The sequence below is a fragment of the Microcaecilia unicolor genome, chromosome 3 (genome assembly GCF_901765095.1).
Source record: "Microcaecilia unicolor chromosome 3, aMicUni1.1, whole genome shotgun sequence".
Lineage (NCBI taxonomy): Eukaryota > Metazoa > Chordata > Amphibia > Gymnophiona > Siphonopidae > Microcaecilia > Microcaecilia unicolor.
In genome coordinates, this window is record NC_044033.1 from 141208756 (window position 1) to 141223676 (window position 14921).

At 40.5% G+C, this 14921-nt stretch overlaps 1 protein-coding gene across 2 annotated transcripts in view; it reads left to right on the forward strand.

Annotated features, from left to right (window-relative positions):
- VIT (vitrin) overlaps nt 1–14921 on the forward strand; it is a 144802-nt gene that overhangs the window by 46741 nt on the left and 83140 nt on the right. For both annotated transcript variants that reach the window (XM_030196407.1, XM_030196409.1), the window contains exons 3-6: nt 1958–2023; nt 4915–5071; nt 8728–8861; nt 12843–12920. In XM_030196407.1, the coding sequence (XP_030052267.1) occupies nt 1958–2023; nt 4915–5071; nt 8728–8861; nt 12843–12920 (435 nt within the window). The remainder of the gene's footprint in view (nt 1–1957; nt 2024–4914; nt 5072–8727; nt 8862–12842; nt 12921–14921) is intronic.

The window sequence follows — 14921 nt, forward strand, 5'->3', positions numbered from 1 at the left end:
ATACCTGATATACTGTGGTGCTATTTAGGTGTACTAAATTTAAATGGATAAATTATCCATTCAGGGGTCAATATTCATTCATCAGGTGTTAACTCCTGCTGACTGACTCCCCATATCACATTCAGCAGTACTTAGAGGATACTGCCAACTGAATATCATCTAAAGCCTAAGGTAATTGACTTTTTAATTTGATAGATAGGCATTAGACTTTGAGTCTTGAATACTGGGTCTGGTCTGGGGCCTAGCCTGGTTAACACCAGATGTGTTTTTGTGAATGCGTGTGTGTAGGATGAGCTATGAATGTTTATGTATCCTTCCGGTCTCTTCTGCCTGCTTGTTAGTGTGTATGGCTTTTATTACTTTTAAACTTTTCCACTGTTCTATTGAGTTATTTTGGAGTACTTTTCCTTATTTCTAATTTTGGAAATTGTAAACCACCTAGAAGGCTCCCTGATTTGGTGGTATTATTAAAGATATAATAAAATACACTATAGAGTACTTCTATTTGTGAAAAAGGTACATGGTTTCTGTTACTTGAACCTTGTTCAGAAATAAAAGAGTTTTATGTGAATGTTGCTTTTTTTGTGTTTTGTGAGGGAAGGGTTTGGCTTTTAAGCATTGTAAATTAAGTGAATGATGCTAAAATTAATTGGGAATATCAATTCATAGTATCAAAAACAAGAAACAAATACAAATGTAGGGCACCCTGTTTATTGATTTTTTTTCCATAGACACAAAAGGGAAAAGTCCTCATATGTAACTTTCTTTAAATTAGTCACCGTACTATCTAACTCTTCTTACTCTCTTACCTATCTATATGTTCCATCTTTGCTTATATCCTACACTGTCAATTAAAATGTTCTATTGCGTATTGTGTTCACATTGTAAGTCGTATACTATGCCATACTTTGTATTGTTATTTGAATAGTTTTACTGCTGTAATTGCCTATTGCTCATTTGATTTCTTCTTACTGTATACCACATTGAGTGAATTCCTTCAAAAAGGCAGTAAATAAATCCTAATAAATAAATAGCTAGATTTTAAATAAACTTTTAACTTGAACCATAGCATTGTCCATTTAGTGCCAGGGATGGTTTGAGGACCAAGCAGATGCAGAGCCGGGCACACATAGCAGTTGTAACGTGCCCAAATATCTATCTGAGTACCAGTAACGAATATCCAGAGAATACCTCTATCCTTTCATAAAGGTCCTTTTATAAAGGCGCACTAGTGTTTTTAGCACGCGCTAAAAATAAGTGTGCTCTAAATGCTAGAGACATCCATATATTCCTATGGGCGTCTATAGCATTTAGCGCACGCTAATCATTAGCACACACTAAAAACATTACCGTGCCTTTGTAAAACTTTCCTTTATAGAATATCCTCCCAATTAGGTGCCCTCTTGGTGCCAAAATCTACCTGTCCCTTTATAGAACTGTCCTCAATGGGAGCGATATTCAGCCACGCAGTCATTCCATAAAGTAAGTGATGCTATTTAGTGGTCCAACAAACTTAGCTCGTGTGGTCTTACCAAATCTATTTTTATTTATGTCAGCCATTCCCAATGTTCCAAGGTGCATAACAAAACAATATAGGAAATAATTAAAAATCACATCACAAAGCACCCCATAAAACCTTCCCAGTCAACCTATCCAGAAAACAGCTGAATATCATAAGTACCCAGATAACTTTTGGCCCCACCCCCAGAATGCCCCAGCCCCTCCTTTTGTTATATGGGTAAATTTTGGCTGGATATCAAGTTCTTTGCCAAAATTTCTATATTAGCTGGCACAGAATTTGTAAACAATGAGCTTATTTAGTTAGTGCTTGATTAATAGTGTAAATCCTTTCAACCCCAATATTAAATCTAGTACATGGACTCTAGAAGCTGGAGAATTTGTTCTACAGCAGAAGTCCACAATTTGAGTAACCAATGCTGTGTTTTCTTTATTCTAGTCTTGTTGCTGACTTTTACATGGGCAAGTAAAGAAGCTACGAAGAAGAGTAAAAAGTCAAAACAACGTACGTACTGTTGATATTTCCAGACCATACAGCAGGCTGAAATGGAAGGATTTCTTTATAGCAGTGATTCTCAACACGTGGAGGGGCATAATCAAACTTCGCCGGTGAAATAGATCACCTGCGATGTATTTTGGCAGCGGCGCAACAGCTGGCCGGAACCATATTATCGAAAAAGATGACCAGCCATCTGTTTTTTTCGATAATACGGTTTTAGCCCGGCCAAATGCCAGAGTTTGCCAGGTTTGAGATCGCCAGTTTTGTTTTTCAGTGATAATGGAAAAAAATGCCGGCTATTTCAAACCCGGCGAAATCCAAGGCATTTGGTCATGGGAGGAGCCAGCATTTGTAGTGCACTGGTACCCCTCACATGCCAGGACACCAACCGGCCACCCTAGGGGGCATTTCTAACAATATTTTAAAAATACCAAAAAAGCTCCCAGGCGAATTGCTCCCTTACCTTGGGTGCTGAGCCCCCCAAACCCACTCCCCACAACTCTACACCATTACCATAGCCCTTATGGGTGAAGGGGGGCACCTACATGTGGGTAGAGTGGGTTTTAGGGGGGGTTTGGAGGGCTTAACATTTACCACCACAAGTGTAACAGGTGGGGGGTGGGGGATGGACCTTGGTCTGCGTGCCTGAAGTGCACTGCACCCATTAAAAACTGCTCCAGGGACCTGCATACTGCTGTCAGGGAGCTGGGTATGACATTTGAGGCTGGCATACAGGCTGGTAAAAAAAGGTTTTGATTGGTATTTTTTTAGTATGGGAGGGGGTTTATGACCACTGGAGGAGTACGGGGAGGTCATCCCCCATTCCCTCCAGTGGCTATCTGGTCAGTTGAGGCACCTTTTTGAGGCTTGGTCGTGAAAATAAAAGGACCAAGTAAACCCGGCGAAATACTGCTTAATGCCGCTTTTTTTTCCATTATCTGTGAAAGCCGGCCATCTGGTAGCCACGCCCATGCCCGCCCCATGTCCCGCCTTTGCTATGCCACCGACACGCCCCCTTGAACTTTTGCCGGCGAGGCGAAAGGAAAGCGGCGATGCTGTCAAAAAAGCTGCTTTCGACTATACCGATTTGGCCGCTTTTGAGAGATCGCTGGCCATCTCCCGATTTATGTCGGGAAATGGCCGGCGATCACTTTCGAAAATAAGCCTGATAGCCAGTCAGGTTTTTAGGATACCCACAAGGAATATGTATGAGATACATTTACAAACAATGGAGATAGCTCATGCAAATTTATCTCATACATATTCATCATGGATATTCTGACTGGCTGGGTGTGTTCCAGGAACTGGGTTCAGAATTCCTGCTTTATCCCTAAGGTTTCATACTCAGTGTAGCAAAGCTCAGAACAACACAATCCAAATTATCAGTAGGATTGTATTCGGGTTCTGGAATGCACCAATCAAACACATTTCAGGAACCAGACACAGTCTAGAGCAATGCGTCTCATAAGCTGAGAATTTTTTTTGCAAAGGGGGCAAATAATCCCTCTGAATATCCTGGCAGGCAGCAAGTCACTTAATCTTCCATTGCCCCAGGTACAAAACTTAGACTGTGAGCCCACTAGACACAGAGAAAAACTACCACTTTGGTTGTACCACAGAAAGGCGGTACAAGAAACTAATAAATGTAAACAAACTTATCTGGATATAGGTGCCTTTATTTGGATAAATGCTTTTGAATATTTGATTCTTTGAGGTTAGTTCTATAACTGTGCACATATGTTTAGATGCCAAGAATGCACAGAAATGACCAGTATGTACCTGCATGTGTGCATATAAGTGCCTAAACGCTAATATTCTGGCTATATGCTATTCTATAACCTGGCTTCTAAATGCGGTGGTACATATATATTTGCAGGTGAGTGGACCCATGGATGGTGTCTGGGCAAACCATGAATAAGGCACATAACAGAGTTGTTGAGAGACCAAGCTGGGTCTGGGGCAGATAATCTTGAGGGCGGTCCCCCAAGGCCCCCCCCCCCCCCCCATGGTCCCCCCTGGCAGTAACTTGCTGCTCTCTTGGTCTGTCTCCTGATCCTTTATGCCGCGTTATTGCATTATCGCATTAACTCTGCTTTGCCAGCCATGGGTCCTTCTTCCTGCCGTGTCCCCTCCCACCTATAAAGAAATAGGAAGTACTTCACATAGGAGATGGGACGTGGCTGGCAGAACAGAGTTAACGTGATAGCACGATAACCAGCACAGAGGAGCAGGAGACCAATCTAGTCGTCTGTCCGTGCCTGCCACCGGAAGCCTGAAGAAAGCGGCTTTTCTATTGCCAGCACCAGGCCACCTTGGAGGTCGGACCAAGGGGAATCTTGCCCCCCTACTCCCCCTCTTGGTGACCCTGGGGCACAGTTATGCATGTAAATTATAAAATACTGTACTTGATGCATGTTTCTTGGCAATCTGGGAGAGAACAGTCACACCAGCTCTGATATAAGTTGTTATGCCTTAAATATAGAAGCAATTGTATTCTATAAATGCCTACTTTACAGAATAAGCTCCAAATAAGTGCCTTCCTGGTGCCTATAAACAAGAACCTCTTGATAGATTACCCCCTTTATATCTACCTGCAGAGTTCAGATGTATCTTTCTGAGTCTGACACACAGTTAAGTGAGGTTTCATTGTGCAGAGTCACAAAATCAGGAGTGTTGGCAGTAAGTCCAAAACTTAACAGCAATTTAATCTGCGTGAAAGTCGGAAGATCACAAAAGGGACCCTCCATGGTTGCGATGCCTTACAAAGGCCAAAAGCATCGAGCAGATTGTCTTGCATAATACATAGCCTGCCTTAAGTAGGGTCTGGATTTTGTAATAAAAGTCGTAGTTAGTGAGGCATACCACCTATGTGTGCTGTTTTTGTTTAATTTTCACAGATGTACCTCATATCAATTGTGATATGAAAGCTGGGAAGATATTAAATCCAGAATTCATTGCTAAATGTCCGGCTGGGTGTCAAGAAGGCAAACACCGTGTCTATGGCACAGACATTTATGCATCGTTCTCCAGTGTGTGCAGTGCTGCTATTCACAGGTTGGTTCACATTGCAAATGGACTTATGAGTTGGGATGCACACATGTCTAATCTTATGCACCTGAGTGTTGGTTTCACAATGTTTTTCCAGCTCATATGCAACCTTTTTCATGTGATAGCTGCATACATAGGTGGGCCTGGCTGTTGTTAACCGCATTCCTGCTAAAGGAATAGTGGAGGAGTAGCCTAGTGGTTAGTGCAGTCTACTTTGATCCTGGGGAGCTGAGTTCAAATCCCACTGCAGCTCCTTGTGACTCTGGGCAAGTCACTTAACACTTCATTGCCCCTGGTACAAAATAAGTACCTGAATATATGTAAACCGCTTTGAATGTAGTTGCAAAAACCTCAGAAAGGCAGTATATCAAGCCCCATTTCCCTTTCCCCTTTCCCTAATCTAGCAAACATTTGCATGTCAGTTTTCAAATGGGACGTCCAGTGATGCGTGCTAAGATGGTCGAAGAATGCATCTGGATTAGGTGTATTTTCAGCAGCCATGCACACATGAAGGCAGATTTTAGAAAGAATGTGCAAACTGGAATTGAGATCTCAGGTTGGTAATACTTTAGAAATGGATCTGCTGACAGTCTTTTCTAAAATACAGGCAGGAATGAACGATACACCTGTAAGTTGGTATTTCAGAACATTACACATATGTGTGCTGTCACATATACATGTATGTCTGCCAGTTTAGAAATAGATATATCTGTTTTTCTGCATAAGCTCTAACATTGTCCAATATCATTTGCCAGTATCACTTTTTTGGGGGGAAGGGGGGACAAAAAACACTAGGTGCAGCTTCCCCAACCTTTCAGTTAGAACACTGCATACACAAGCACCTTTATATAACTTAGGTATCCACAGGAACAGGTGTAAGTCCTGACTTTGATCTCAGAAAACACGCATACCCTTCTGAAACAGAGGTTGCATGTACATATTTTAGCCTCACCCTAGTCCTGCCCAAAACATGCCCAGACCATGTCCCCCTTTAATATACACATATCCTGGATTTCTAAAAGTAGGATTTATGGGGGTAGTTATTACGGTATAGTAAAAGGGCTCTTTCCACACCTTAATTTAGCAGGCATTACCACAGCTTAGTCACTCTCACAGTACAAGAATAATGCTGCTTGTGATCAACCTCACAAGCAACATTATTTTTCCATCCTGGAAGTATCTGGCTGTTTCTTAAGAGAGCCAGTGATAGTATTTCTCACCTGATGGCCTGCCCCAACTCCCAAACCCCTTTCAGAATGCTTCCCCAACTGAGGTCCCCCAATGGCCTCCCAACACTGATCCCCCCCAATTCCATCTCTTCCCCTATTTCTTTCCACTGCAGCGCCTACCTGCCAACTCCCAGGGGATATCTTGGGGGTCAAGACAGGAACAATCTCCAACTGCTCCTGCCCCTGCTGGTACTGGATACAAAATAGCACCAGTGACCCACTGCAGTAGTCTTGTAGTACTACCAAAATATCAATGTGACCAAAACAGAACATTTAAGTTCTAAAATACCAATATACATTACTTATGTGGCAGAACTTAAATCTTTGTTAGCCATTTTAGAAACAAGTGTTTATTTTCTCTAAGTCCAATTATCCTTTTCCTGTTCTACAATTGGGGGCAGGGGAAGGGGACATCAATCACTGTCAGATAAAGGGAGCTACCTCCCTTATTCCCTCCAGTGAAGCTCTGCTCAATACAGCAAAGAAAAAACAGAATGGGGATGACCACAAAAATATGATCCAGGCAAATGTTTTATTCCAAAGAAGAGGCGTGTTTAGGCGACAGAGCTTTCCTCGGGGGTCCTGTCCTGACAAAAGCAATAGCTTAAAAAAAGTTCTGTGATAGTGAGATCATAAAGTCCATCTTTTCTGCTTGCTCCTTGCTTCAGGGTCCTAATCTATGTCTTAGATTTCTCAACCTGTGTGTGCAACTCCTGTGCTCTGTCTCTAGCTTCCTCATATACTGCTTGCAGCGTGTGCTTCCAACCACGCTGTCTTTGTACTGCCAAAGCAGCTAGTAGAAGGCATAGTTCCTAGACTACCTTTTTGTGTGCTCTGCTCAATTCGAGCAAGTTTGTGAAATCTAGATGTCCCAGGTAGCAGGTGAAAAGCTTGGCGTCAACTTTTTTGGATATAGATGTTCTTTGAATTCCCCATCCTTAAAATGCATGTACATTTGTTTATTTATTTATTTTTGGCCTGCCCTAGTACCACCCAAAACAGCCCCAGACCATACCTTCTCACCATATACACATTTATCAGTTAAGACTCGTATAGCCTGCCCTTGAAAAAAATGGGATTTATACATTTATGCAATAAAAATGTCTAAATGATGGTTTTCCATGTCTAAAATGAAAATAGTGCTCCTAAAACAAGCACCTTAATCATGTAATAATATCTGAGAAAGCTGAAGTTTCTTAATTGGAAGTGTTGCTAGATTAGCTTTTAAATGTGCATCAAATTCAAATTGCTATGCTATTTGTCTGATGATTTCCACTGTTTCCCAAATATTAATCATTCCACATCAGGGTTATTATAATATTGTATTGGCTGGTCTTCCAAAGAAAACACTGCAAGCACTGCAGTATATGCAAAAATACTGTTGCTCTTATTCAGAAAGCCTAGGAGGTAGATGCATCAAAGTCCCATTAAAGCACCGATTGCTATTTCCAACGTGGTAAAAATTACCGAGTTGGAAATAGCGAAGGATGCTCAAAACAAACGGGATGCAAATAAACTGCTCACAAAAACAGCCGAGCAGCTCGGCAGGGGGGAAGGCAATTGGTCACCTGAGCATGCACAGAACAGCCAATCGCTAAGCGTGGCTGCTCTGCGCATGCTGCAGACGTCTGTCATACACGCATACAAGCTGTATGTATGAAAGCAGTGTGTAGCATTTTTTTCAGATTTTTTTTAATTGCTGCCAGCTATCTCCTCTGCAGCACTCCCTTTCCTGCAGCCAAACCTGCCTGATGACCCTCGGCAGCAGTGGGGGAGGGAAGCAAGCCAGGTGAAGGAGAGAGCAAAGGGCTGCTTGGCGAGTGGGGGGGGGGGGGGGGGGAGGAACTAGAGTTGCCACAGCTCTCCTCCGCCAATAGACAGCTGCTATTTCCAAGGTAATGGGAAGGAAATAGCAGTACTGACAACTCCTGACCACCTGTAAATATATTTCATCGTTAAGGTAGGTGGTCCTTTCTGTGCATCGCTAGGAATAAGGGCTGTGCATTACTTGGAATTCACATTTGAATGTTAAGTAGCTCATTTAAATAACTTAGCATGCAATTATCGTAAGCTGCTACTGTGACAGGAAAAGAGCCTGCAGAACCCCTTTGTGCATATCTCGCTGAACTCTGTGCTCGCTTAACTGGCTAAAACCAGTGTAAAAACCACGCTGCTGGCTAATTACTTTTTGTGCATCTGGGCCTACGTTTTTAAAAAATCTTTTTTAAATCTTGTCTTCTTGCACTCCATTTTACTGATGACTTTTAAAGAACATCATGGTTTTTTTATAAGCTTTATTTTGCTTTTTTTTTTTTATTTATTCAAGCTTGGTTGATGTGTTTATATTATTGTGTATTTATTGTAATGTGTTTTTGTTATTTTTCTTTTTAATTACTTTGATTTTGTTTACTGAAACCTATCTTTCTCCCACAGTGGTGCAATTCCCCATTCTGGAGGAAAAATTCTTGTTCAAAAAGTTGCTGGTCAGTCTGGCTATAGAGGGAGCTTCTCTAATGGGATTCGATCCTTGTCCCTGCCCCGCTGGAGAGAATCTTTCATTGTAGCAGGTATAATCCCCAATTTTTTAAACTCAAAGAATTAACTTGAGAATTTTTTTAAAGCAATGAAATTGAGTGTGTTGCCTGCTAGATAAAATTAAATTACTGTACAGTTTTGTGTATCAAACTATATGATTCCCAATAAGACCACGGTATACTAATAATCAAATAATAATAACAAACCAGGGTACTAAATACCAAATACTTTGAAGGACATAAGGAACTTCCTCAATACCAAATCAACTGAGAACAGTGTATGTATACGGACACATCAAAAATAAAAAATACTAAATATATCCAAAGAGACATCAGGAGAAATTCTCAGAGTAATAACTCACCCAAGCAGAGTGCCAACCCTAAGGTAAAAGGCTGTTCTTAGAGGGTGGATAAGTTTCTCAGTCATTGAAAATCTCCTTATTTTCTGATGTTTAATTTTTCATTTTTGTATATATATAAGCACAACCTGTGCTCCAACTCGCTGTTGAGTGTTTTTTTTCCCAATCCCAATTTCTCATATACCTAAGTAAAGATATTAACTGTTGTTGGAAGATTCATTTCTAATGCCTAATGATGGAATAGAGCGGGATCTGTAGTGCCACCACATGTAAAAGTTAACCCTTTAGAAACCATTTATGGATTTTGAAGAGGAGAAAATGTAAAAATGGAAATGATTCTTTAATTGTCTATTCCATTAATTTGTATTACTTCCATGGTAAAGAAATATTCACCATATGACTAGTTTTGTCTCTTTTTAGACTTTGGGGTTTGTTTGTTTTTTTTTTACTAAAGCTTAGTGTGTGTGCTAACAAACATTAGCACATGCTAAATGCTAAAATGACCGTTTTATACCTATGGGTTTCTTAGCAATTATTACGCATGAATTCCGTTAGCGCATACTGGGCCTCTTTATCACTTGGCTTATTTTAAAAGCATCTCTCCCTATATATATATAAAATGGCATTTATATGTGTAGATTGCACACACATGTAAATGGCAATTTCAAAAAGCTACTGTTTACATGTGGAGATCAACATCACAGAAATTTCAAGGTGCCATGGAGAGGGGGGTTGGGTATGCCTTGGGTGGAGACAAAAATCTAAACTTGTATCCCGCATTTTACAATGGTAATACATGTTTATGAGAAAATATTTCCCCATTGAGGTTTCCACCAGTTCAAAGGCCTGCATCAAATTTTTCAAAAGTGCTTGTTTCAGCCAAAGCTTTATATGGGGGATTACGAGAGTAATTCACTTCAATCTCCTGTTTATTTCTTCTTTCAAAATTAAGAAAAATAAAATCTGTGGCCTCACTACTTAATTAGCAGCACTTAACACATCTAGATTTGTAAAACTGGACAGCTGAATGTGGAAATGGCACCATTCACATATGGAAGTTGTGGTATTGCCATTTCTATGTGGAAGCTGACAGGTTCATGTTGCTTATTTTTTTCCATATGTTTGCAAAATGGCTGCTCATCCTTCAATGTGCTATAAATACACAAGCAGTTCTGAGTATCCTTATAGGTGTTTTACAAAACGTTCTGTGTTTGGCAGAGCCTTTTGTAAAATATCATCAGAACTGAGCATGCCCCTACCTGATCTCAACATTCTATGTAAAAGGGGCCTTTACAAGCTTTTTAGTGACCTCTCAGAAGATGTTGTATGTCTTCTGCAATTACTTCACAGCTTAAAAAAAAATCCACAAGTACTAACTTGCAATTCAGAAAAAGTATTTTCCAGGGTCTATTTTATATTTATTTCCAATGCATCAGACTCCAGCATTGAGAAAAATAGTTGTATCAAAATGTAAATGAGTTGAACTGAGTCAGGCCTGTGCAGTGACTGGCACAATCTTTATAATGTTTTCACTCTTTACTACTGTGCATTCACTAACCTTTTATAAAGCAAGTCACAACAGAAGCATAATGACCAATGCTTTCTTCTACCCCTTCATTGTATTCACATATGACCTTTCAAGAGGGAGATTAGGAGATCAGTGGTGTAGATGACCTAAAGATGCTACCTGGTAATAAAGGACACTGTAAGGGAACAGAAATACCCAACAATAGAATGATATTGACTCCTGATACCAGCCTCTGAAAGAATTATACTGAATTGCCTAATATATTTTACTGTGCCATCGTTGAATGTGTGAAACTGAAGCAAAGCTGATTTGATGGCAGGACAAGCAATCTTTCCTAGGAAAACCAAAGTCTCACAGGAGCAATTCTACAAACTGAGGATGCCCTGAGGATGCACAGTAGAGACATAGGGGACAATATTCAGACCATGGGAGGCAGCCCGGCTAACTCCCGCAATCAGCGGTGAGCCCAGATATTCAATGCCAGGCCATTTTTGATTACCAGCATTGAATATCTGGTTTATTTTTGGCCAATTTAAACTTAACTGGCCAAGTCAATATTCAGCGCTGGCCGGTTAAGTTTATAGCAGCCAAAGATAGGCCTGCTATTTGGGTGGCTCAATTTGGCCACCAAACTTAGCTGATGATGCACTGAATATTCATGGCTAGCTGGCTATATCATTTGATACAGACGACTAGCTGCTATCCCCTGGATTCTATATAGAGCACCTAGAGATCCGCGCCAAAATCCAGGAGTATTCTATAACCACGTGCTTAACTTAATTGGAGTAATAAACTAATTAGCGTGGATAACAGTATTTAACAAGCAGTAATGAGCACTAAGTGGCAATAATTAGAATTTACGTGCAAAATTCACTAAGTATATTCCGTAATGCAGTGCGCCTAACTTCTAATGCACACAGGCAAAAAGGGGCATGGTTATGTGCGGAGAAATAGATGTTTCATGGGCATTCCAAAATTTACACACCTATAGAATATGGCACAGTGTGCCTAAATCTACATGCAGGGATTTGCACCATAATTTCATTGGTGTAAACAGATGCATGTAATTTTAGGCACTGGGATATCAACTAAGTGTATTCTATATACCGCACCTAAATCTAAATCCGCTTTGGCGGATTTTTTAAGCAACATATATGGAACCCCCCCCCCCCCCCCCCCCCCGGTGCGCTGACTGCAAATATTCAGCTATCTCCTGCTGAATATTCACTGATAGTTGATTAAATGCTATGTAACTGACTTGGAGCTGATCCTGTACGGTTAAATCGCACTGAATATCGGCCAGATAATCTATAGAAAAACCTGGTACGTGCACCTAACATTTACACCAGGCATAGAGCCCCCCTCCCCATGTCCTGCCCCTGTGTATGGCCCCTTGTATATATGCACTATGTAAGTTAGGTCTGCCGTTACAGAATATTTAAGTGCCTTGCTGGCACTTTCACAGTTAAGTGTACACTTACACACATAAGTGCTAGTGTTATAGACATTTACTTACACATGGGGCACCTACATTGCAGACTTGCCCATAAAGTGAATTCTACTACCAGGAGGAATCTCTCTGAAATCTAAAATACTTTTCAGATAAGGAGGGAAAATAGACAAGTTGGAATCAAAAGCAGAGAATCTTCTCCCTGAATAGATTCATTATATATTTTAAAAAAAAACTAAAAATCTGCTTGATTAAGGACTTGTTATAAGACAGTAATAGTTCTCTTTTTGATCACTGTATCTTTAGACTTGAGTTTGAGAATAGCTAATAGCTGCAGCCATTGTTTTACCAAGGGCACTGGGTGTGTTAGAGGTTTTTAATTGCATTGATTGGGTTTATTGAGATTTTTGAACTTAGTATTTTATTATTGGTATAACTGATGTTTTATTTTTATGCAGGGTATAGTATTGAACTAAGTTCAATGGTAATGGATGGCAGTAATAAACAGTTATTACATAAAGTTGTGTGGATTATATCATAATGCTGTAAATAATCTTCTGATTCGCTTCACATGGTCCTAAAATAGAAGGTCCAAAGAATGAAATGATTCTTTTCTACTAACAGCCTGGCTTTATTGTATTTTATTTATTTTTGATATGTCTTGTTTAATTTCTCAGAAGGAAAAGCAAAAAAGGGTGTCACCTACCCAGCCGTTCTCGAATATGTCTTGTCAAAAGATGCATTGGATAAAACAGGCAAGGGACTTCTCATCTGTGTTGTCTGATTCTGTTTCCCACTGTAAGGTCTCTGAAGAGGTCTATTTTTCATGTGGCAGGTTGGTCTGTTGCCCTCCAGCTTTAATTTATAAATCTGTTAAGTTTGGTTTCCGTGTCATGTAAGGTACATATATATAAAACCAATTGCAAATGGGCCTGTTCAATCTTCACAGGACAGAGCTGAATGTCCCCTAAGTCAGCACAAATATTTTCTTTCAGCATGAGAACAAAATGTTGGCTAAATATCTTCAACCAGCCATTCATGTATACAATTCTATACATTTTGCAGAATAAATACAATGGTAACATATAGGAGGAAAGATATTATATGCCAGTCTTTCATATACCTCTAATGGATCAATACAATAAGAGCTATGGATAACTCTCTATCAACAATTAGCTGCCCAAGACCAAACACAGCTCAGGATAACTATCCATAAGATCACCACTAGTCAACATTGACCTGAGGGCACGTAATAACAACAACTGAGATATTTGGCAACTATCTGATTACGTTTATTTGTTTAAGGAAGACTTTATAAATAGCTTATCTAATTTAAGTTTCAAGTTTATTAGTATTTCTAATCCGCCTTATGAAAACCTTCAAGGTGGCGTACAGTCTTAATTAGAAAAGATAAAAGTAATACATTAGACAAACAGGCAGTGAGTAGGAAGGGGGGAAGGACTAGAATCATGATAGGAAAGAGAGGTAAGCTTTAAAATCTTCTCATTGGGAGCTATATTGTCTCCTCCGGATCTCTGAGTGAGCCCAGCGCTAAGTCAACAGATTGCATCTCTAAACAAATTTTTAAGTTCAGTTTTAAACTGGTGGACAGTAGTTAGTAAATGAAGACAGGTTGGTAGTGCATTCCACAACTGTGTCTATTTAATGTTTAGGAGCACATATTCAGAGGTCCTACTTAAATAAATAGTATAACTGAAAATCCATAGAAATTGTTTCGTCAACAATGAAACGGGCCCTAGGAAGGCTCTCATGTAAGCGTTTTTTCTCTCTCCCCCTGCCCTCCCCTCCATGTCTACCAATTCTTCCCTCCACCTCCCATCCCATGCCCTCCATGTCCACCGATTCTCCTCTTCCCTGCCCTCCCATCTGTGTCGTGCGATTCTCTCCTCTCCTCCCATCCCATCCATGTCCATCGATTGTCCTCTGCCCTGCCCTCCCCTCCCCTCGATGTCCCGCGATTCTCTCCTCCCCTCCATGTCCAGCGATTTGTACCTGAATGTTCTCTGGCTGGCTGGCTTCTGTTCTGTTCGTAACATCCTGACATCAGCTCACCTCCAGCGTTCCCTTCCCTCTCTCTGTTCCGCCCTCCTCTGACATCATTACGTGTTTACGCGAGGATGGGACAGTGAGAGGGAAGGGAACACTGGAGGCTTGCTGACATCAGGAGATGTTATGAACCCAGACAGCCAGCTACAGATGCTTCCCTTTATGTGGAGACTATCCTGCTGAATATTGACCGCTAATATTTTATGTTAAATCTGCTTTATTGACAACAAATACAGCAGTCAAGCGAAACAATCAAATATAAACAAAGAATTCCAGATTTCAAATTTTCTCCCCATCCACCCAAACCAACCAACCACATAACCTTTCCCAATTCCCACCTCCACCCCAACCCAAAAATCCCTATATCCCTTCCCAATCCCAACCTCCATGTCCTCCCCAACCCAAAAATACTGTCCCAAATTCCATGGGATCTGATACATGAATATCCTCTCTCACCCGCGCCTACTGTAACCAACCCCAGGTAACCATAAAAACAATATTTTAAGCCATTTATCCATATCAAGCTAAGCAATTTTATATAAGAAACAGGTGAAAATCCAATATAACTGTCCTGTCATGCTAGGCAAACTAAAAGCACATAACAAACAAGTCCATGCCAACAAAAACTGCTGGAAAATTTCAAAGTGCATAACAGCATCACCTAAATTCCTCCTTCAGCTGGGAATTAT